Source organism: Setaria viridis, chromosome 8 (assembly GCF_005286985.2).
Source record: "Setaria viridis chromosome 8, Setaria_viridis_v4.0, whole genome shotgun sequence".
Lineage (NCBI taxonomy): Eukaryota > Viridiplantae > Streptophyta > Magnoliopsida > Poales > Poaceae > Setaria > Setaria viridis.
In genome coordinates, this window is record NC_048270.2 from 24,810,316 (window position 1) to 24,835,130 (window position 24,815).

A 24,815-nucleotide genomic window follows, 5' to 3' on the forward strand; every position below is an offset into this window, starting at 1 on the left:
GGCGAAGGCCCGAGTACACGCTCTGTGGTCTACTACGGGTAGTAGCGATAAAGATGTTCTATATTCCAGGAATTTGGTATTTGTTCGCCTAAGAGTTCTTGTAGTAGTCTGTATGATCCGGGTCCTGTGACCTTGGATACGATGTAGGGACCTTCCCATGGTGAGTTGAGCTTGTGCAACCCCGACGTGTCCTAGATTCGTTTGAGGACCATGTCGCCTAAGTTGAAGGATCGCTCCTTAATATTGCGGTCGTGGTAGCGTCTTAACCTGTCGAGGTATCTGGCTAATTGAATTAGGGTTGTGCATCTCGTTTCTTCCAAACTATCCAGATCCAGGCATCTTGTTTCTTCTGCTATTCCTTCATCATATTGTTCGACTGCAGGAGACTGCCACATGACATCTACGGGTAGGATAGCTTCTGATGCATATACAAGAAAATTGGGGGAGAATCCAGTAGACTTGCGTGGTTGGGTTCGTAGTCCCCATAGGACATTAGGTAGTTCTTTGAGCCATTTGCCTCCTCTTGTGTTTCCGATGTCGTGTAGCCTTTTCTTGAGTGCTTCAAGTATCATGCCGTTGGCACGTTCGACTTGTCCATTGGCCCTTGGGTGAGCAACCGAGACGTATCGTACATCAATTCCACTATTCTCACAATTTCCCAGAAGTCGTGGTTGTTGAAGTTGGATCCCAAGTCGGTGATTATTCTGTTCGGGAAATCGTAACGATGTACAATTTCGTCCAGGAAGTCGAGGACTCGGTCTGCCTTGGGGAAAGTGACCGGTTTGACTTTGATCCATTTGGTGAATTTGTCAATGGCCACGAGTACTCGATTGAAACCTCTTGGCGCAGTTGGCAGTGGTCCTATCATATCTAGCCCCCAGCAAGCGAAAGGCCATGTTGGAGGAAGTGTGATGAGTTTGTAGGTGGGGACATGTTGTTGTTTAGTAAAGAATTGACAGCCTTGGCATTTGCGGACTAATTGTTTTTGCATCAGCCAATGCCATGGGCCAGTAGAAGCCTGATCTGAAAGCTTTGCCTACGATTGTTCGTGAAGATGCGTGGTTACCACAGACCCTTTGTGTATTTCTTCTAAGATTTCTTGGCCTTCCTCTCGGGTAACGCATTTCATGAGTATCCCTAATGATACGCTTTTCCTGTAGAGCTTGTCTTTGACTAGAACGTAATTTTTTCCTCATCGGGAAATTTGCTCGGCTTGATTTTTGTCAGGTGGTAACTTATGATCTTTGATGTAGTCAACAAAAGATGATCTCCAGTCAACTTCTATCATCATGATCTCCCGATTGGTTTCGATATGTTTCATGACTGGTGGTGTGACTTGTTCTGGTATGGATGGCTTATAGAGCTCGTGTACAAAAATTCCTGCTGGACCTTCTGCACGAGTTGAGCCCATTTTTGACAATACGTTAGCGGCTACGTTGTTGTCACGGACAACATGATGAAATTCCAAGCCTGAGAATTTGTTTTCCAATTTGTGGACTTCTTTGCAGTAAGCATCCATGTTTTCCTTGTTTCGATCCCACTCGTCGTTGACTTGGTTAATGATGACTAGCGAGTCGCCGTATACTAGTAGTCGTTTGATTCCGAGGGAGATTGCGAGACGAAGACCGTATAGCAGTGCTTCGTACTCGACTTCACTGTTTGAGGCTTCCCAAAACATTTGAAGGACGTATTTGAGTGGTCTCCTTTTGGGGAAATTAAGAGTACTCCTGCGCCAGCTCCTTCGAGCTTGAGGGAATCGTCGAAATACATAATCCAGTGCTCTGGCCTCTCGACTGGTGTTGGCACTTGGTTTTCTATCCATTCAGCCATGAAGTCGACCAAAGCTTGAGATTTGATAGCTGTTCTTGGTTTGAAGTCTAAAGATAGAGCTCTGAGCTCTACTACCCATTTGGAAATTCTACCCATGGCATCCCTATTGTGAAGGATTTCGCCAAGCGGGAAGTCGGTGATGACTGATATGCTGTGTCTTGAAAGTAATGTCGCAGTTTCCGTGAGGTGAGCAAAATTGCGTAGAGCAGCTTTTGTATTGGTGGGTACCGAGTTTTGGAGTCTAAGAGTACTTCGCTGACGAAGTAAACAGGTCTCTGGACTTTATAAATGTGGCCTGGTTCAGACCGTTCGACTACTATTGCGGTGCTGACGACGTGAGTAGTAGCAGCTATGTATAGGAGCAAGTCTTCATTTGGGGATGGAGAGGTGAGGATTGGTGGTTTTGACAGAAAATCCTTGAGTTGTGTCAAGGCTTTGTCTGCCTCTTCTGTCCATTCAAATTGTCCTGACGTTTGAGAAGCTTGAAGAAGGGTAGTCCGCGTTCTCCAAGTCTCAAGATGAATCGATTGAGGGCTGCCATGCAGCCTGTGAGTTTCTGCACATCCTTGATGCCAGCTGGTGCTTGCATATTTATTATGGCGGATATTTTCTCCGGGTTGGCCTCAATGCCGCGGTGGCTAATGATGAACCCGAGTAATTTGCCGGAAGGTACGCCAAAAATGCATTTGGTGGGGTTAAGTTTCCAGTGGAAAGCCCGCAGGCTTGAGAAGGTTTCTTCCACATCGATGATTAGATCCTCCTGGTTTCTTGTTTTGACGACTACGTCGTCACGTAAGCTTCTATGTTACGGTGTAGTTGCTTCTCGAAGCACATCTGTATAGCGTGCTGATAAGTTGCGCCTGCATTTTTTAACCCAAATGACATTGTTTTGTAGCAGAATGCCCCAAACGGAGTGATCAAGGCTGTTTTGGCTTGATCTTCTTCTTTCAGGCTTATCTGGTGGTAACTTGAGTAGCAGTCAAGAAAATAGAGTAAATCGCACCCGGCAGTAGAATCGACTACCTGGTCGATCCTGAGTAATCCAAAAGGATCCTTTGGACAATGTTTGCTGAGATCCGTGTAGTCAACGCATATTTTCCATTCATTGTTTTTCTTGCGGGCGAGTACAGGGTTGTCTAGCCAATTAGGGTGAAAAACTTCTTTGATGAACCCTATTGCAAGTAGTTAGGCTATCTCTTTTTTAATTGCTTATCTTCTGTCTTGGGAGAACCTCCGGAGGCGTTGTCATTTTGGGGTAGCTTTAGGATCAACATTTAGAGAATGCTCAATCAGTTCCTTGGGCACACCAGGCATGTCAGCTGGCTTCTAGGCGAAGATATCATGGTTAGCCCGAAGGAAACTGATGAGCGCGGTTTCCTATTTGGGATCTAAACCTATCCCAATCAGAGCTGTCTTAGAAAGGTCACCGGTCTGGAGATCAACTGTTTTGAAGTCTTTCTCATTTGTTGGCTTCACTTTTGTTGGCCCCGATTTGTTTTCTGGGATTTCAAGTTCTGTTGGGTGGAGTTTCTTTGAAGCTAAGAAAAGTTGTTGCATGGGGCTAGGTGCTTGAGATGTTGCTGCAATCTCCATGGCTTTAGTGTCGCATTCGTAAGATTGCCTTAGGTCTCCTCGTAGCGTTAATTCTCCCTTAGGCCCTGGCCTCTTGAGTACCAAGTAGACGTAATGTGGTATAGCCATAAACTTAGCCAGAGCTGGTCTCCCGAGTATGGCATGGTAAGAGGTTTCGAAGTCGGCGACTTCAAATCTGATGTACTCAGTTCGGTAATGTTCCTTAGTGCCGAAAGTTACTGGTAGGATGACTTGGCCTAGTGGTATGGCTGCATTTCCTGGTACAATCCCGTAAAAGGGTGAGTCTGTTGAAATGAGCATGTACATGATGTCAAGACACATTTTTCTTAGTGTTTTGGTGAAAATGACGTTGTGTCCGCTTCTACCATCGATGAGTACTTTGGTCAATCTTGAGCCTGCAACAACAGGGTCGAGTACTAGGGGGAATCAGCCTAGTTCTGAGAAGCTTGTCCATTTGTCCCTTCTGCTGAAGGATATGGGTACCTCAGACCATTTTAGTGGTGTTGGATCTGCTGGTTCGATGGCCATAATTTCTCTGAGTACCAATTTGCTGGATCGTTTGGATGCGGTACCCGGGATTCCGCCAAAAATTACGTTGACTGTTTTGGAGGCGGTCTGGAAGTCTCCCTCTCCTTCTTCATCCTTATCAATTTTGTTTTTGCCCTTATCCTTTTTCTGATTGTATTCTTCGACAGGTGGTGGTGCGGGTAAATCTTGCATTACTCGACGCATGCTTTAGCAGTCTATCGCTGAGTGTTTGCTGTTTGGGTGCCATGGGCATTATTTCTTGAGTAGTTCGGTGAAGCTTGGTCCTTCATCGCGTTTGCGGGATCCTTTCTTTCCTGAGTTGGTCATGGAAGCAACGGTGTTGTCAGGTTTGTGTTTGCGGTTTTGGTTGCTCGAGTAGTTATTTCGAGTATCGATATTTCAGTTCCTGTCCTGTTCATGACTGTTATTATCGCGCCCGCGGTTGCGATGGGAGCCGAATCCCTCACGCTCTTTATCTTCTTCATCTGCCCACTGTTGTACCATGATTTTGAGGTCTTTGACGGTGACTAGTCGCCGTCTACCAAAGTCTTGGAATGTTCGACGATCATAGAGGCCATTTTGAAAGCACTCGATGATGTCTGTTTCTGAAATGTTGACTATAGTAGCCTGCTTTTCAAAGAATCGACGTAGGTAGTCGCGCAATGTTTCACCATCTTTTTGCTTTACTTGACTTAGGTCGATCTTGTTGCCTGGTCGGGTCATGGAGCCCGCGTAGTTGTTGGTGAAAGCTTTTGTCAGATCTTCCCAAGAGTCAATTGTTCTATGTTTGAGTGATTCAAGCCATGTTAGAGGCACGGGTTCTATGCATATGGGAAAATGGATGACCTTTGTGTCATCGTTGCCTCCGGCTGCTTGAACTGCCAGCGAGTAGCACCGGAGCCATTGAATTGGGTCCTACTTGCCATCATACTTAAGAATTCCTGTTGGCTTGAATTTTTCGGGTAATCTTGTCCTCATTACCCGCATTGTGAAAGCAGAAAAATGGTTATAGTTGTCGACTTCACATTCACGTTCGCGGCGACTATTGATTACTTCCCGTAGATCACTGAAATTTGATACTTCGTGATTTTTCCTGACATGGCGAGGACTTTTTGCAGAGTTGGTGCAGCTGGCCTCTCCGGCATCTTTATGTCGTATTGGGGCCTCTCGTTTGCTTTGTCCTTGGCTATATTGCCTTAGTTGGTTGACTACTTTGTTGTTGTTTCTTTGAGCTTCGTGATGGCCATTGTTGACTGCGGCAACCCTACTACCCTCTCGATGAGCCGAGTTGCGAGGGACAGATGGGATTGATGATTCTTTATCGAGTAGTTTGTAAGCTTGTTCTGCGAGTTGTGCAATTAGTCCATTGCCTCGCTGCGCAGTTGCGCTGTTATTTCATTATCTCTGTCTTGAGGTATGAGAGTTGATATAAGGTTGATTGTGGCAATTGTTGCGAGTGGAGTGTTGTGCTCTTGGGCTTGTACTACGTCAAATGCTCTTTCAAGGTTTGTGATAGGAATGTTTGTGGCTAATAGTTGTCGATGCTTAGCCCGAGTAATGTTTCGTGCCCTTCTTTGGTCTTTGCTCAGAAGTTTCATCTTGTGGGGCGTTAGCCGATAACTCATCCTCTGAAACGTTATCGGGATGTGCTATCCATCAAGGGGTTCTCTATTGGCTAGTACCCATATTATTGTTTTGAGTGATGACGAAAATTTCTCTGTCTGGGTAGTAGCTTCCAGAGCTTGATGTTGCGATTTCTATAGTGCTTTCCTTGCGATTTGAAGTGAGTGGGACGCCTTCTTGATACGGGAGGTTGTCTATGTGAGCGACAAGGCGCGACTCGTAGTCATGGGTAAGGAGAGATGGCCTCATCCCTGGCCAGTAAATGAATCTGCCTTGTGGTGTTGAAGTAACTACCAGACCTTGAGCTGGTCCTGATAATGGAATTTCTTGGACATAGTCCGAGTCGAAGTTGCAGTCCTTAACTTTCTTGTGTTCGAGTTGAGTTCGAGTAAGGAGACCTTGGTAGACTTTGGCTGTGTTGTGGAGTCTTTGAGTCGAAGTTGACTTGTGAGGTGACTGGGGCTTCGGCTTGTGCCGACTAGTCTGAGTTGAGGTCGAGTCCGAACCGTAGTCGAACTCGGTGTTGCTGACTTTGAAATTTTGGTTTTTCTCAGCAAAATCCCCCATCTTTTGCTGAGGAAAGCTTTCGTCGAGAGGTCCCTTCCCCTGGATGCTGATGATGTGGCACTGAAACGATCCAGCGCCGTCAGCGATGCAAAGCTAGGATTCGAAAACAAAGGTTGTGCCCGCCTCAAAGGTGAAAGCAGGCTTGATAATGACAGATGCTATCGAACTCGCGTAGAGAAACTCGACGACTGCCCCTACCTAGCACGCCAGCTGTCAGTGTTTTAGACTGGCAACCCGCCTAGGAGGTACCCTAGGTGGTCTTTTGTGCGGTGGGTGTCGTCAAGAATCAAGGAGTCGATGATGATGCAAGGAACACGATTTAGATAGGTTCCGGCTGCTAGATCGTGTAATACCCTACGTCCTGTGTGTTGATTGTATTGAACTTGGATGAGTTGTCTGGAGGGGGTCCCTGCCCGCCCTTATATGATTGGGAGAGTAGGGTTACATGGTAGAAACCTAGTCGGGTTCGGTTATAGAGTCCTACTCGGCCTAGATAGAGTAGTTTCCTTACATATTCCGACTAGTCTCCAGGAGTCCAAGTGGGACATGCTCCTCTGCCGTGTAGCCCCCGAGCCTTTGATCACGTCCGTACGCCCCTGAGTGGACTGTACAGGGCCTACTCGTGGGCCTGGGATGTATGCCGACACTCCCCTCATGGCATGATACTGAAACCCCAATCGAATTAATTGAGTCAATAAAATCAACACAAAACTCAATGACCTCCTCTGTTCCATATATCCCTTGGCGATGCTTCCTTCTGGATGGACACGATTAAGAACATAGTTTTTAGGGCTGACATGCACCTCTCGAAAGGCCACATATTGTGCAAGAATACTGGACTGAGAATAGTAATCTCTTTGACTAGGTGAACCAAGAGATGCATCATAATATTGAAGAAGGATGGTGGAAATACCAACTTAAAGCTGACAAGACATTGTATCACATGATTCTGTAGCTTTAGTAGCTTGGTTGGATCGATTGCCTTCTACGAAATCGCATTGAGAAATGCACATAGCTTTATGAGCGCCAATCGTACATTCTCTGGTAGAATACCCCTAAGTGCAACCGAAAGCAACTAAATCATCAAAATGTAGCAGTCATGGGCCTTTAGATTTGTGAAATTCTTTTCATTCATATTTATTATTCCCTTTATATTCGAGGAGTATCCAGACGGAACCTTGATACTATTCATGCAGTCAAACATGCTATCCTTCTCTTCCTTGTTGAGAGTGTCGGTGTTTAGATCCGGCAACCTAACGAGGGGGTGCTTGAGGTAGTGTTTAGTGTGTGGGGCTCGCCTAGATCAGGAACTCGAAGGTGAACTCGAACACACGATTTAGATAGGTTTGGGCCGCTAGATTGCGTAATACCCTATGTCATTTGTGTTGGTTGTATTGAATTTCATTGGAGGGGGTCCCTGCCTCGCCTTATATTGGCGGGGGCAGGGTTACAGGTCAATTGTTAACAAGAATACTAGTCGGATTTGACTAGTGAGTCCTACTCTAATTGCTACAAGTAGTTTCCTAATCCTCGACTAGTTCCTATCTTGCCATGTAGATCATGTCGTCCTGCACCGTAGTCTCCATGTCTAACACATCTCGCTGTCCAGCCATATATCTAGGACTGTTCAAATCTTGTGGTGGGCCCATAGATGTATGTATGATAAAGAGTGTAACTCGCAGGACGTAAGTAGTGTTGTCTTTTATCTCTCTTTTCCGGATGTAGGTCATCTTGTTGCTTGATATGTTTTGGGTCCTATCGTGCTTCCAACGTATCTTTTGAGTTCCCATAACAATCCAGGAAGCCTAGCACGTTCACGTAAAGATTATTCATCAGGTGCATCACGTCTATTGTGTTGCGGACCTCTAGGATTTACTAATAAGGTAGCTCCAAAAGTATAGACTTCTTCTTCCACATGGGTGCACATCCGTTATCGTCGTTCAGAACAGGTTCGCTATCAAGATCCTTTCCAAAGACTACACTTACATCCTTTATCATCTCAACTATACGCTTTCCATTATGGTGTGCAGGTTTTTTATGTTGGTCTGGCACCCCTTTGAAATGCATCCCTTTCTTTCTTAACGGGTGGTTAGTAGGAAGAAATCGACGATGACTCATATACACGACCTTCCTATCTTCTTACAGTGTTTCAAATACATGATGCCTGTGTCGTTTAAACAGTGGGTGCAGGCCCAATATCCCTTGTTTGTCTGTCCTGAAAGGTTACTCAACGCAGGCCAATCATTGATGGTTATGAACAACAATGCTCGTAGCTCAAAGCTCTCTTGTTTATCCTCATCCCACACACGTACACCTTCCTTCCAGAGCAGTAAAATTTCATCAACCAACATTCTTAGGTAAACATCAATGTTATTGCTGAGTTGTTTTGGGCCTTGGATAAGCACCGGCATCATAATGAACTTTCACTTCATGCATAGCCAAGGAGGAAGATTAAACATACATAGGGTCACATACCAAATACTATGACCACTACTCAACTCGCCGAATGGATTGAATCCATCAGTACTTAAACCAAACCTTATATTCCTTGCATCACTTTCAAAGTTCGGTAATGCTCTATTAATTGATCTCCATTGGACCCCATCCGCGGGGTGTCTCAGCATGTCATCTTGCTTATGTTCTTCTTTGCACCATTACATCAACTTAGCATTCGCCCTGTTACTGAATAAACGCTTCAAACGTGGTATTATAGAGAAATACCACATCACCTTTGTGGGAACTCTCTTCTTGGGAGGCTGCCCCTCAACATTACCAAGATCATCTCGCCTGATCTTATACCGCAGCACTCCGCAAACAGGACAAGCATCCAATTTCTCGTATTCATCACCATGATAGAGGATACAGTCATTAAAGCATGCGCATATCTTCTGATCCTCCAATCCCAAAGGGTAAAAAACCTGTTTAGCTTCATATGTTGTGGATGGTAATTCATTATTCTCGGAAAGCATGTTCTTGAAAATTTTTAATATTCCCTGAAATGTCTTATCGGACACACCATTTTTTGCCTTCCATTGCAGCATTTCCGGTGTGGTACCTAGTTTTTTTATGTTCCTGCTTGCAATCTGGGTACAAAAATTTTTTTTGATCATCTACCATACGTTGCAACTTTTCTAATTTGTTCTTAGTTTTGCAGTCTTTATGAACCCGTAGCACTTGATCAAGATCATCAATAGGGTCATTTTCTGCAAACTCTTCTTCATTAGCCTCGTCCATTGTAGTATCTGCAAAAGCATGGCCTGCAGCCCATTCCGGAATGTTGTTATCATCATCCTCTTCTTCGCCGTCTTCCATCATAACCCCTCTTTTGTCGTGCTTGGTCCAAACCAAATAGTTAGGCATGAAACCGTATCTAAACAAGTGGCTGTGAAGAGTCCTTCAGAAAGAGTAGTTCTTTTTGTTACTTCGTTGGAAGCATGGACAACATATGAATCCCTTCTCTGGCTTGTTGGCTTTGGCCACTTCGACAAAATAATACAAGCTATCAACGAACTCCTTGGTCCATCTATCCGCGTTGTACATCCATTGCTGGTCTATCTACATCGTATTATGTGAAAAATGGACATAGGTCTTCATATTAGATAAAGAACTTGATCAATATTGATAATTTACACCAATCAACCTTCATAAAGATAAAAAAAATCCACGTGAAAATTACACCAATCAACATTCATATCATTCACTAGGTCGACAAAAAGATAAATGCTAGAATTCTAGAACAAGACAATAAAGATATATATACACACTAAAGATTACAGACACTCCATAATAGACTTCACATAGTCAATAATCCAAAAATAATGGTACAACATAGTAGAATGTTCGCCCTCCAAGCCATCTCTACACAGGACTCAATCTTCTCCGAAGTCTATGGAGAGTCACCTCCGCTCCTCCAGTATCAGAAAATAATGGTAGAACAGAAGACCTTCGGGTCCACATACTCTGGCTGAATATCATAAAGGAATCTTAAAATAATTGTCCAAACATTTTTGGAGGAAGTGCCAGATTTTCATAATAGAAGTACGGTGGCACACAATAGTCTGTCCAAGCAAAAGACATGTTCACTGAGCATGGCCCATTTTAGCAAGCCAAAACCAACCAAAAACCGATGGGTCAAGATCAGTGAACAAATCTCCGCCTAAACAGACTATTGGGCCGCCATATTTCTATTATGAAAATGTGGCTCCAAAAGGTGTTTGAAAAATTATTTTAAGATTCTTTTATGATATTCGGCCAGAGTTTGTGGACTCGAAGTTCTTCTGTTCTACCATTATTTTTGGATTCTTGACTCCGTGAAGTCCACTATAGAGCCTCTGTAGTCTTTAGTGTATCTTTATTGTCCTGTTTCACAATTCTAGCATTAAGGCCCTGTTTGGCACGGCTCCACTACTAAACTCCAGCAACTCCATCAAAAAATTCAGCCAAACACACCAACTCCAAAACTCCATGGAGTTGCCAACTCCATGGAGCTGTAGTGCAAATGGAGGTGGAGTTTTGGAGCACCTCTTTTGCTACTCCAGAAACCTCTCTTTTGAACCTCCTCGTGGAGTTGGTGCGTAACCCCACCAATGCCACTGGTTACACAAAAAAACGTTTCATTCTATTCTCCCTTCTATTCTCCTGAGCCCCACTCGCCGCCACAGACCCGCCCGTCGCCGCCCCCGTGGCTGGCCGGCCCCACCGCCTGTCGCCGCCCCGCCGCCCGGCGACGCCCATCGCCGCCCGTCGCCCATCGCCGCCCACCGCCCGTCTATTCTCCTGAGCCCCACTCGCCGCCAGAGCCCCGCCCGTCGCCGCCAGAGCCCCGCCCGTCGCCGCCCCGTCGCCCGTCACCGCCCGTCGCCGCCCACCGCACCCGTTGCCCGTCGCGCCCCCGTCGCCGCCCACCCCGCTGCCCGTGGAGGGTCTCCCGTGTGCGGCACAGTGCAGTGGAAAAAGGGGAAGAAGAAGATAGGATAGAGAGGATGACAAGTGGGGCCTTAATTAGGGGGCAACAATGGCAATCCACACTGAAATCGATCTTTTTTGGAGCTAAGAGCACCCATCTAGCCAAACACCCCATTTTTGTTCTGGAGTTTTGGAGCGGAGCTGGCTCCATGTGGAGTTCTGGAGTGGAGCAGCTCCACCCGGAGTTGGAGCCATGCCAAACAGGGCCTAAGGGCCTGTTTGGCAATCAGGTGTTAAAGTTTAACACCTGTCACATCGGATGTTTGGATGCTAATTAGGAGTATTAAACATAGGCTAATTACAAAACTAATTGCACAGATGGAGTGTAATTCACGAGACAAATCTATTAAGCCTAATTAGTCCATGATTTGACAATGTTGTGCTACAGTAACCAATTGCTAATGATGGATTAATTAGGCTTAATAGATTCGTCTCGCGAATTAGCATAGGGTTCTGCAATTAGTTTTATAATTAGCTCATGTTTAGTTCTCCTAATTAGCATCCAAACATCCGATATGACACTGTTAAAGTTTAACACCTCGTATCCAAACACCCCCTAAATTGGCCGGTGGGTGGATTCATGTCACTCTAATTTAACATGCAAACTATTTATTTACCTAATTTTTCTGCAAGGATTAAATATTAAAAACACATTTACTCTAATTTTTTTCCTCAATTTGATAGCAACGACTATTTATTTACCTCAATTTTATTGCAAGGACTCAATACCAAAAACACAATTACTATATTTTTTCCCATACCTAATATTGATCAAGTTTTTTATCTAATATGAATCATATATAACAAGCAAACTATCTATCCATCAAATTCTAGCTCAAAAATATATAAATAAAAAAAATCCTCTCCGATCTCCCTCATTCTAAAAAACTCATTTTTCTCTATCTCTAAAGTATAAAACAAAGCATAATAACAATAAATGAAGGGACAACGAAGTAACTAATCTTTACAACACTTTGGATGAGTGAAATCCCCACGAAATTCATGAAAAAATCGGGCAGCACCTCCTAAGCTTGCCAAGTCGCCATGGAGAAGGAGAGCCCGAGCTCTTTTTGTGAGTGGCTCGGGCTCGGGGAGGAAGAAGGGGATTTTATAGGCGGGCGTTTAGTCCCGGTTGTAACTACCAACCGGGACTAAATGTTACCAACCGGGACTAAACGCCCCACCCGATTCCTCTCGATGCTTCTAGCTTACTAGTCGTTACAACCAGGACTAAAGGGGACTCTTTAGTTCCAGTTGATATTACCAACCGGGACTAAAGAGCCCATCGAAGGTGGCAGTCGGTGGTGGGAATTTAACCGGGGACTAAAGCTCTTTTAGTTCTGGGTCCAAAAACGACCGAGATATATGTCCAAGGATTGAAAGTCGTTTCTCTACCAATGCACAAATGAAGAATGGAGTTACTCAACAGCGAAGCAGTTAATGTGCAATCAGTTAATGTGCAATCACTGGAGGACACAAAGCCCTAATGGAAACACAATTAGAAGAGTCTACATCAAAATGGAGCCATATCAAAATTGCAATGAAATGCACTGCAACTGGGGCTTGGGCAGTTGCCCAGTAGAAATGAGAGGATGATCTACAGTGCCATGAAAGTCCAACAGCACAGACAACTGAAATTTGAGCAAATTTGGATGGCACTACTAACTTTTACTGTTCGTTAACAGTTAAGCACTAACACAATAAAATTACCAGATTAGTTTTCAGATAGCATTTCTACTCTGATCCGTGCCCTGGCTGAATTCAGATCTACAAGGTAACAAGCATCACCAATTTACAATGGAAATTGACTACCAGTGCAGATAAATTGCATACTGAAGGATTTGAAATACCAATGGAGACAAAATGCTGCAGTATTAGCAATACCATCAAAGTAGATCAACGAGCAGAGGCATTTTCACATTGACCAGGACTGCAGGTAAAATTCTAACAGATGCTCCAGTCCAACCGTCCAATGCAGAAGCCAAATAGCCATATAAGTAAATGCACTAAGAACTCACACGAACAGAATCTGACAAGAGAAGTTCGATTTGCATGTGCTGCTCGCTCTCCTCCTTCCTCAGCTTCAATCAGTAGTGGTGCCACTGCCACCGTGCTCGCCCTACCACTTCCTGAGCGCAGACCACATGCTGGCATACAAGAACGCGCGGGCAACCCGTATCTCCATCCACTCCAGGACGACGGATATCTTCTTGCTCCGCAACGCAGACACCAACGCCGCGTACACCCGGCTTCCAACGCTGCCGACGATAGCAAACCAGATCGAAAACACGCACCTAACCGGCGTGCTCTACCTCACCGGCAACAGCGGCAACTACACCAAGAACCGGCCAGGAGAACAGAAGGAAGAAAGGCGGTGCTTACCGGTGAGAAGGCGGCGGAGAGGGTCGTTGTCGGGGATGTGCCGCGCCACCACGCCATCACCTCATGTTGCCACCTCGCGTCGTCGTCTCGCTAGGGTTCGTTCTGGAGGGGAGGGGGTGGGTTTCAATCTAGGGCGTGGAGTGAAAGGGAAACCGAACCGGACCCAAGTTTGGTTTCGGGCCATGTCACCGAACAGCGATCTCAATTGAGGCCTGATTCCTTTGGGTCAGACCAAAATGCCCGGAACGGGCCTCATTCTGGGTAGTTCCGGCCAAAATGAATGAGGCCTAAAGAGATAAGTAGGGCAAAACCGTCCAATTATATGGGCCGAGAAAAAGGAAGAGGATAGAGGAAATGGGAGAGAAACACGGACAAGAACAATTCATGTGCCGAGTACCTAATTCCAAAAAATAAGGTCTTGTTTAGTTCCCAAATTGGGAGTAGCAAAGTTTGCATTTTGCCATAAATGCGCAACTATAGCATTTCGTTTGTATTTGTGAATTATTATCCAAACATTGACTAATTAGGCTTAAAAGATTCGTCTCGCAAAGTACAACAAAACTGTGCAATTAGTTTTTGATTTTGTCTACATTTAGTACTTCATGCATGTACCGCAAGTTTGATATGATGGGAAATTTTCTTTTTCATAGTGTCAAAGTTGGGAAAAAGGGACGAACTAGGCCTAAATTGCATGTGAATTCGGCGATCAAATTCAGGAAGAAATTATAGCATTTAAAGATAAGAGAAAAACAAAATAAAAAACCAAAAGAAAGAGAGCGCTCTGGGGCTCATGTGGGCCGTTTCCCCTTGCGTTGGCGGGCCGTCGTGATCTGTTTAGTGGGCTGTTCGGGCTGCGCAATGCGCAGAACACGCACGCAGCACCAGAGCAGAGGAAGGTGCAATAGCTGGGCGTCAGTGTGGTCACGCACACAGCACCAGAACACGCACACGGGAAGACCTGACCGCAGAAGATTACGTCTTCTTAGCTTGCTGGCGTCAGTGTGGTCCCGGTTGGTCAGTGCTGAGATGAGGTTGCATATATGGAGCTCCCAGTAGCTTCTCAATAAAACGAACTGAATAGATGGAAGATAAGAAAAAAAATATCCCTAAATCGAACTTCCCGGAGCAAGGTGAGAGCAGTTGATGAGATCCTCTATCAGAACCCGGTCAATCAGGGTACGACATGCATGACACGTTGCTACACTACCATGGCACGACATGCTAGCAGAGGATCCATGATAGAATCAGGCAATAATCAGCGCTCGCGCGTTTGTCTTGTCAGCAGTCAGCCTGCATATCTTGCACGCTAACTAAACCGGCTTATCTTTCTGCCGTCAGCTGGGGTTTGGCCAACGCTCCCCAACAACCTCGACGCCGGCAGTGGCCAACCCCCGACGAAGCCCCCCACGACGACCTCCCAACCGACATCGTCGCGGGCGCGGCGGATGGACCAGTCAGTATTTTTTCCTTCCCCTTGCCGGCCACGGAGACGCGGCCCCGCATGACGCACACGCTCGCTGACAGGTGCGCCTAGCTGGCCACTCGTTGGTACTAGATAGTGTTTGGTTCGTGCTAAGGTAATGTAAACGTAGAGGGAATCAGATTACAGTGTATTTGGAGGTGGAATAGGTGATTGCCCTCTTTGTTTGGTTGCACTCTGGTAACGTAATCAGATTACTGTGTGGGTGCTATATCTGATTACGGTGGGGGAGGAGGGGTAACAAGCTTGTATATATATTATTTAGATAAGAGATTCGATTACAGTATCAATTAATTACAAACCACCGCAACCAAACATATGTAATGAGATTCGTTACCTTCACTAATCAGATTACATTATATTTGAGCCAACCAAACACTACCTATGCCGCTGCTAGCAACGCGAGGGAAGGGGAACGTGCTTTCCAGGACTGTTCCGAATAGCAGCCTCAGTAGTCACTACGGTACGTCAGTACAGTGCTGCGTTGACTTGGTCGCCGCCGGGTCCACGTGAATAAATATCTGGACTAAGAAAATATAAACTGTACTCCCTCCATGATATTTGAGGTGCCCAGCGGGTCCATGATATTTGTGCTTCATAAATTTTCTTTTTATTCTCGAGAGCATTTCCATTTAAAATTGCGACGCTTATTTTATATTATTAGAAATATTTTATCAGCATTGTAAAGTTCATTACTCCCTCCATCCCAAAATATAAGTTGCTTTGACTTTTTTGTACATCCACTTTGCTATGCATCTAGACATATATTTTATATCTATATACATAGCAAAGTGAATGTATCAAAAAAATCAAAACGACTTATAATTTGGGATGGAGGGAGTAGTTGCGAAGCAGTTTTGTTGCATTGTAAATTTTTAAGACTAACACAATTTTCAAGAGGCTGTAGGATTTGCACAAATATCGTAATGGGTAAGGTATGGTGTACTTTTTACAAGCAAAGTTGAGTATAGGGTGGTGTTGTATTTTCTTTGTTGACAGAAGACTACACACTTTGTAGTTTGTACACACCCGGGCGTCAGCACAAGCTCTCTACTTGGTTTATTCGCACGGCCAATCCTTTTTTTTTCTTTTACCAACGGGACAACATGTTATGTAGAATGAAAAATTAAGCTTCTTCATTTTCATCCAGGTCCAGGAATTACTTGGTTAATTCCAGCCTTCATTACATTCCCGAGGGGAAAGAAAAAACTTTGGCAACTCGAGTGTTCCATTGATGCAATCATGAATTAATCGTGTGATGTACACAATTGTACTAATGCACCTTTGTAAACATAATTAAGTTCATAAAAATGCACCAAAGGCCATGTGTAACTGCATTTTTCGTTGCATGAGCAATTGCTTCCGGAACTGTTTGGAATGTAAAAAAAAGTCGATACAGACCCATTTAAACCCTGTCGGAATTCGCCTGTCTGAAGTTAAGAAGGATTTTACAGCGATCAGTACAGTTGCCATGGAAATCCTGCTGGTTTGTCAAGCGTGAATTATTTTACAATGGAGTCGTTAGTAGTACAAATAAACTAGGCTTTTTGTCATGTTGTATTTGGCTCAAAATATGGTTTGCTCTCCCTTTCACCAGATTCTCAGTTGGTACATAATCCCAGACAGAGCAACATTGGTAGTTATGCAACCCCTCCAACCCCAACCGTTTTGCATCAGCCCCTCCTACCCTGACACCTTCAAGCAAGCCACCGTTCCCCTTGCTATATAAACACTGCCCCCACAAACCCTCTAATCAAATCATCTCAAACCCCCATCCTCTCTTGTCTCTCCATCTCTCCGACACCCTCTTTCTCCCTCTAAACTCTCCTCTCTCTAGAACCATCACCAGTAGTTCTCTCTCTCCGACGCACATCGTCAACCATGGTGAGTGGCATGCCACTACATGATCAGCTTCAGCTTAGTTGCTCAAGATTATGTTGCTGCTGTACAGCAGTTGCTGATCAGCATGCATCATCTTTTGCAACCATTTTATTGACACCATGTTTTGGAATGTTGATGCAGGTTGTTGAGATGAAGGAGAACGGCGTGGCGGCGGCGGCGGACGCGGGCGAGAAGGTGGCGCAGCCGCAGCTGAACGTGAAGCGCGGCGAGCCGACGCTGGTGCCGCCGGCGGCGCCGACGCCGACTGGGGAGCAGTACTACCTCTCGAATCTGGACCAGAACATCGCCGTGATCGTGCAGACGGTGTACTGCTACAAGCCCTCACCCCCCGGCGATGGCAAGGACAAGGACGACGTGGCGACGGCGCTCCGCGACGCGCTGGCGCGCGTGCTGGTGCACTACCACCCGCTGGCGGGGCGGCTGGGGATCAGCCCGGAGATGAAGCTGACGGTGGAGCTCACCGCCGAGGGCGTCGTCTTCGTGGAGGGCGACGCCGACTGCGACCTCGCCGTCGTCGGCGACCTCACCAAGCCCGACCCCGCCGCGCTCGGCCAGCTCGTCTACTCCGTCCCCGGCGCCAAGCACATCCTCGAGATGCCCCCCATGACCGCGCAGGTACGTTTTACTCGTACGCACGCGACGCCATTAATTAACTGCTCCCTTGCACGCTTCCGGTTGGGTGTCCGGCGGCCGAGGCAGCCCGGCGCGAGTTGCCACCTATGGAGCCATGGCGTTAATGGCGAGATGCCGAGATGGGGTTGGGGACTTGGGAGAGAGATGGAAAGGTGGCTCGTGCACGTATCGATGCGTGCGCGCCCGCCCGTGCCACTTTTTACTGCGGCCGCGTGAACGTTCAGGAATGGGGTTGAAAGGTTGGCAGGGGGCATTGGAGGTTGAGGAGATGAATTTAATGAGATGCCGGTAGCATAGGAAACAGAACAACGGAAACGGGAAGTTTACTGGTCCAACCTTGGGACTTGGCCTAGCTTGGAGCACGGGCAAGTTTCTCGATTTGTCTACGTGAAATTACTACTGCGTCCAAAGAGGTGGTAACGTACTCTGGTCTTGTGAAAAGATTGGAACGGCTATTAGAAGCTTGTTTTAATTCTTTTGCTTCAAAAAGAGAGAATTTTTTTCATTAACATGAGTTGAGGAGGAAAGGTTAAGTTTTGTGCCGTATTCAAGTTGAATTAGTTTGAATTTGTCAGTATTTCAGTCAAGTCAGCCTGTTTAAATGTTTTCCTGACACTTGTACTAGTGTACTTGTCTGTGCATTACTCGTAGTACTCATATCCGGTCCACCACGTGCGAATTTCCTGCATGTGTTAGTGTTGGTTCAAAGAATTTGTCAATAATTTGTTTGATTTTCAATGTGGGTGGTTGTAGCACATTACCAACTAAAAGCTATAGTGCTGTACTACAGGATTGCATACTCTTTGGGGGTGTTTACTGTTAAGCCTCTGTTTGGTTTTCCTGTTGGAATGAGACAACTCCTGTTGGGAATGTTTTTCATTGTCAATAGTAGTTCTGTACTTGTTTAGATGTATTTAATTAATATTTGTTCAAAGATTCTGTCCATCATTAAAAAAAGATTTTGTGTCCATAGTTTGGTGATTTGTAGGTGGGGTGGTTACAGTAGGCTAGTAGAGTACCAGGTAAACGTTTGTACGTGCAACAAGATAGCAGGATCTACGATAGTAGTTGCATAAGCACTAAATGTGTTTTTGTGAAATGTTAGATCACCAACCTGTACCTACAATCAACAAACCACAGCACGTTGTCCTGCCACTGCCATGTCCCGCACAATGACACGATGATGAGTGATGTTGTCCTCACGTGCGGGGCCAAAGCTGACGTGGAAAATTAATCCATACATGACTACTAGTTCCATCAGCAACTCATATTTCAGATCAGACTCCGCATTAGCTTGGTTCCAATCACGCATAAGTAGTTCATCCGTCAAAAGTACAAGTAGAACTATTCAAAGTCGGCATAGCATATATCTGTTCCAAATTTGGCTCGAATTTGTCAGTAATTACTCCTGCAAGTTTGTTTTCTAACCACGGGTTCGAAATGATTGAACCATCCGCAGGTGACGAGGTTCAGCTGCGGCGGCTTCGCGCTGGGCCTGGCGATGAACCACTGCATGTTCGACGGCATCGGCGCCATGGAGTTCGTCAACTCGTGGGCCGAGACGGCGCGCGGCGCCGCCGAGCTCACCGTGCCGCCGTTCCTCGACCGCTCCCTCCTGAAGGCGCGCGACCCGCCGGCGCACACCTTCCCGCACCACGAGTTCGCCGAGATCCCCGACGTCTCCGACACGGCGGCGCTCTACGGCTCCCAGGAGCTCCTCTACCGCTCCTTCTGCTTCGACCCGGACCGCCTCGAGCGCGTCCGTGCGCTGGCGCTCGCCGGCGGCGACCTGGCCCGCTGCACCACCTTCGAGGCGCTCTCGGGCCTCGTGTGGCGCGCGCGCACCAGGGCCCTGGGCCTGGCCCCCGAGCAGCGCACCAAGCTGCTCTTCGCCGTCGACGGGCGGCGCCGCTTCGTGCCACCGCTGCCCCGTGGCTACTTCGGGAACGGCATCGTGCTGACGAACGCGATCGCCACCGCCGGCGAGCTGCTGTCGGCGCCGGTGTCGCGCGCGGCGGCGCTGGTGCAGGACGCGGTCCGGATGGTCACCGACGAGTACATGCGGTCGGCGGTGGACTACTTCGAGGCGACGAGGGCGCGGCCGTCGCTGGCGTCGACGCTGCTCATCACCACGTGGTCCAGGCTCGAGTTCCACGGCGCCGATTTCGGGTGGGGCGAGCCCGTCATGTCGGGCCCCGTCACGCTGCCGGAGAAGGAGGTCATCCTCTTCCTCGCCCACGGCAAGGAGAGGAAGAGCATCAACGTCCTGCTCGGCCTGCCGGCCACCGCCATGGACGCCTTCCAAGAGCTCATGGACGAGATATGATGGATTCTGCCGGTGATGACGACGAGCTCCGTGGCCGCGGCGGGAACGGCGGTTGGGACAGCGACAGACATGGGTGCTATACATACATACATATATATAAATGCAGGGTGCTTTTATGCTTAAGTTGCTCGGGGTTTATAGTATGGTTGTGTTGATTATGGTGCGTGTGTGTTGATATGCAATCTATGTTGGTGTTTACTGGATATATGAGAATTCATTATCAGCTGTAATGGTTTTTGTTTAATGAAAAATAGCAGCTGCCGTTGCTTTAATTTGCAAAAACTTCCGTCCAACGAAAATTAGGCTAATTGTTTTTCAATGGTTTTTCTTGTACATCTGTGTCTTTCTGCAACAGCCCAAATACCACAAGCATGACACGGATCATGTCATGCCGAAGAAAAAAAAACGTGTTGGCAGCCGGCACCGAATTCTGGACCTATTTGGTTTCACATGCTTATGCATAAGCAACTTAAAATAAACAAATAAGTTGCTTATGAAACCAATAACTCTTACTTATGGGGTTGCTTATTATCAGCAAATAAGGGCCTGTTTAGTTTCACATGCTTATGCATAAGCAACTTAAAATAAGCAAATAAGTTGCTTATAAAACCAATCACTCTTGCTTATGGGGTGCTTATTATAAGCAAATAAGCGACTCTTGGGTTGCTTATGGTTGCTTATGGGGACTATTCAATACACTTTACACCTCTTGCGCTCATTGAATGCTTGTTTGCCCTCCCTCCCTCTCTCTCAATGATTAAGGGCAAATATGACAATATCCACCTCATTCAATACTTATAAGCAAGGGTATCTAAATAGCTGAACTAAAAATAAGCAACTCCAAATAAGCAACTTTAAGTTCCTTATAATAAGCAACTCAAACCAAACAGACCCTAAGCAACTCTTGGGTTGCTTATGGTTGCTTATGGGGACTAAAAGATGCACTTTACACCTCTTGCCCTCATTGAATGCCTGGTTGCCCTCCCTCTCTCTCTCAATGATTAGGGGCAAACATGACAATATCCACCTCATTCAATGCTTATAAGCAAGGGTATCCAAACAGCTGAACTACAAATAAGTAACTCCAAATAAGCAACTTCAAGTTGCTTATAATAAGTAACTCAAACCAAACAGGCTCTCTGTATCACTTTCCCAAGGCCCCAATATGAGATGACTGAGGGGTCGTTTGGATCACGCATTATGTGAAAATCAGATTTCAGAAAACTCATTTTAAGCCAACAACCCTAAAAACGTTGTTGTTTGGATAGACCAACAAACTCGCATGCAGAGAAAATTGGATTCCCACGAAACCTGAATTTTAAGTTTTACCAAAAAACGAGTACTTGTTGTTTTTAACAAAAACTAGTTTTCCGTATCCTCATCTTGACAAGTTTTTTCCGGCCTCACGTTCGGAGTACAATGATAGAATCACCATTATTTGTGAAAGCTTCAGTTTATTTGGCGCAGCCAAACACGGCATTACTAACAAACGTTTCCAATTTTTTTACCTAAACAATGTTTAGAATTCTAAAAAACAAAGGCTAACCGAATAACAACTTAAAACCAGTTTTCCCAAAAAGCCTCTTAAAACCTGTTTTAGTAACACTAGTTCTATTTTTTAAGATCCAAACAACCACGGAGAGAGCAGAGGAGTACTCTGTTTCCTCTGCTACATCTGTGTCAAAACTCAAAACAGAGCATGCACATCTGAAAAACAGGAGCCAGAAATCAGAGCATGCACATCTTGAAAACAGGGAGCCGGAAAACAGAACACTCGTCTTGGTTCGTCGTGCCGCTGCCCCGCTCCTCGTCGTAGTGTTTGTCCTCCGACTCTCGACGTTTGAGCGAAGCAGATCAGCAAGCAGCTTAACATGGCAGCGGCAATGTCGGCAACGTGCTCAGCAGCAGGCATAGCCGCCGTGCTGTTGGCACCGGTCCTGTTCATGCCGCTGTTTTCGGCCGGCTTCCACAACGTGCAGAACCAGGACAACTTCATCGTCGCCATGTATGGCTGCTTCAATCGCTTGAGGGATGCTCCCAGGGTGTTCGATGAAATTAGAAAGGAGCGGAGGCGCGCCAGGGGGGCCTGGCCACGTCGCCCCGTCGCCGCGCGCCGCGCGATCGCCAGCGGACGGCGCCGATGCACCTATGCCTTTCCTGGACCGGTTGCGACCTCCATCGGTCAGGTCCCGCTCCCACCCCCGGCGCCGCCGTCGCGTCAATGCTCGGTCGTCACCGGAAAATCGACGTCGCCTTTCCCACGGCTCCATGCCTCTGTCTGCGGCGTCGTACCCTGCGGCGACGTGCGGGGTCTGGATAGCGGTATGGGTGGGTGCTATTAGGTGGCTAGCGTGTCGCAGATGACAACCGAGGACGGTGCTTGGGTTTTCTTTTCTCATCCATCAGCCCCCGGAAGTAACCAAAGAGATTGGAAGGGATGGGGAGCTCTCACCCGCGTGCCCCTGCTTGGCGGCGACGTGGAAGAAGACGTCAAGGTCGAGGCGGGAGCGGACGGTGGTGGCCTCGAGGTCATAGAGCGGGAGGAAGCGGCGGATGATCTCCTCGCCCCCGGCCTCCACGGCCACGTACAGCGTGGTCTCCCTAGCGTCCGTCTGCGCGCCGGCGAGCGCGGCCAGGGAGGTGCCTGAGGCTTCGGCGTCGGCCAGGAGCGCGCGGACGGCGGCCGCGTCGGCGAATCGGGCCGTGGCGAAGAGTGCAGTGGCAGAGCGGCGAATCGGGCCGCTGTCACTCTGCTTCCTGATGCCTTGATTTATTGGTGGTGGTGGACTCGGTTTGCTTTACATGAGTGCTCTGCTTCGTATTCCTTTTCTCCGTGGGATTATCACCAAGTGGGGCAGAAAGCGAGACGGCGAGGAGCCTTTTGAACGGACGCCCGATTGACGCGCATCGTGAGGCAATGGATTTGCTGTGCGTTGCCCGGGCGGAGAGACTGGGCCCGCGGCGACGGCACACAGTCGGCCCCGATGTGCTGACTATAGATGATGGACCGCTCGGCACTAGCCTAATTTGGTCCCGGCTCGACTAGGCCCGACACAATTAGGCTGAGGGTTTTTTCATGCCGGGTCGGACCGGCAAAACGTGACGAACTGCTGACCTAGGCTCGACACTATGGCCTTTGTATCGTGCTAGGCCGGCCCGCTAGCACGGTTGGCACTACTGTGCTAGTGCCGGCCCAAGCACTAGCAGCGGCGGCTGTGCCCTCCCCCTCCCCCGACGGCGGCAGTTGGTGCACTTCCTTGCCGACGCGGGGAAGGCCAGAAGGGGCGGCGCCTGGCGAGGAGTGAGGGCGGCTCGCGATGCTAGGGTGAGGAGGGGCGGCTGGCAAACGTCGCGGGGAGGGAAGGAGCAAGAAGTAGGCGGCGCCTGGGAATGAGTGAGGGTGGCTGGCGGCGCGGCGGGTGAGGATCGGCGGCCGACAGTGGCCGGCACACTTCCTTGCCGTCGTGGGGAGAAGAGGGGAGCAAGAAGGGGTAGCACTTGGGGAGGAGTGAGGGCGGCCTAGCGGCTGGCAATGCCGTGCTTGGGGAGGACTGGAGGAGCAAGGCCGAAGGGGTGGCCGGTGCTGTGGGCGGGGAGTAGCCGCCGCCGAGTGAGGGAAATGAGAAGAGAATGGAGAGAGTTAGGGTTTGGGAGAAAGCATGCCTTTAACATGCCGGTGGGATAGAGGAGGGGGAAGCAGACCTTTAACAAGCCGGTTAGTAGTCTAAGGCCTGCTAAGTTAACGGACCACCATCATGCCGGACAAAAATCGTGCCGGGCTTGGGACAACACTACGGGCCGGGGAGGTGGCCTAGGGGTACCGGGCCAGCCCGGGCACTACCCATACTTAACGGACCACCATCATGCCGGACAAAAATCGTGCCGGGCTTGGGACAACACTACGGGCCGGGGAGGTGGCCTAGGGGTACCGGGCCAGCCCGGGCACTATCCACTATGGGTTGGGCCATGCTAGTGTCGTGCTACGGGCCGCACAGCGGATCTGGCCCATTTGGGCATCTATAGTGCTGACAACGTATGGTGAGGGCTAGCGCCTCTTTCTACTCCTCCGCCCCGGCCTCCGGCCATCCTCGATGCCTGGTGTCACCGCTCGTCGAGGAACCAAGATGGTGTTACCGCCAGCGCTGCGAAAGGCGCACGTGGGTGCGACGAAGAAGACATGGACTTGCAAGCGTGGGCATCTCCCTCACGCACCCGTGCAACCTCCCATGGTGCAGAGCTCGCCGGCGAGTGACCCAGCAGGCATAGTGGATGACGATATGGACGACGCCCAGAAGGTGCTCGAGGAATTGCCTCCAAGGTAAGATGATCACTGAATAGTTAGTTTTTTCAGTTTTAGCAAGTAGCAACTGACGTTTGCTCCGTCCGTTTTCTGCTCGCAGAGAAGATCCTTCATGAATCCATGTTCTTGCTGTTACAAATTGCCATGGATTTGTGACTCACCAAAGAGCGGCACCTGACAAGGATGTATTGCACGGGGTGTGCTGCGCCACGGATAGAAACAAAAGCGAATTCTTTGGGGGCAACAGTTCGTTTGTGCTGTTGCCGGAGAAGCATGTACAACATTCCTTTCTATTACTTTCTGATTATCAGATTGAGTGACAAGAAAACTACTGTCAATGTCCTGTGTTATGTCCTTGCTGCTATTGGATGCATGTTCTTCAGCCATGGCTCGAGATGATGCGATCTCCACTTCATGTTGCTCATTGTTCTCAACTGCCATCCTGAAAAATCAACAACAACCAAGCTATATTTAAGGCCAGTACATAGTTTTGAAAATAGAGGTAATGCTCGCCTACTGCTACTGCCTCTTGCCAGCTTATCTGCTACCATACAAAGTCATTTTATTGAGAAGGCCATTCTTATGTTCTGAGATTATGTGTTGGAATACAAATCATGAAGGAAGTAGTGATTATCAACAAGTACTAAATGAAATTTTCTGGATTGGCATATTAAGAATTGAAGGTA

General features: G+C 47.6%; 1 protein-coding gene and 1 long non-coding RNA gene across 2 annotated transcripts; both read left to right on the top strand.

Annotated features, from left to right (window-relative positions):
- The first annotated feature begins 16,696 nt into the window (after window positions 1–16,696).
- Window positions 16,697–20,101, top strand: LOC117833829 (omega-hydroxypalmitate O-feruloyl transferase). The gene is made up of 3 exons (XM_034713430.2): window positions 16,697–16,852; window positions 16,991–17,485; window positions 18,963–20,101. The coding sequence occupies exons 1-3, from the start codon at window positions 16,850–16,852 to the stop codon at window positions 19,827–19,829; spliced, it is 1,365 nt and encodes a 454-aa protein (XP_034569321.1). The 5' UTR covers window positions 16,697–16,849; the 3' UTR covers window positions 19,830–20,101.
- Window positions 20,102–23,517: 3,416 nt separating this feature from the next.
- Window positions 23,518–24,511, top strand: LOC140223638 (uncharacterized). The gene is made up of 2 exons (XR_011898998.1): window positions 23,518–24,147; window positions 24,230–24,511. It is a non-coding gene; the product is annotated as an uncharacterized lncRNA (long non-coding RNA).
- The last annotated feature ends 304 nt before the right edge of the window (window positions 24,512–24,815 follow it).

Coding starts and splice junctions, on each gene's coding strand:
- LOC117833829 (XM_034713430.2), top strand. Junction 17,486..18,962: donor TGCCCCCCATGACCGCGCAG/GTACGTTTTACT, acceptor AACCATCCGCAG/GTGACGAGGTTCAGCTGCGG.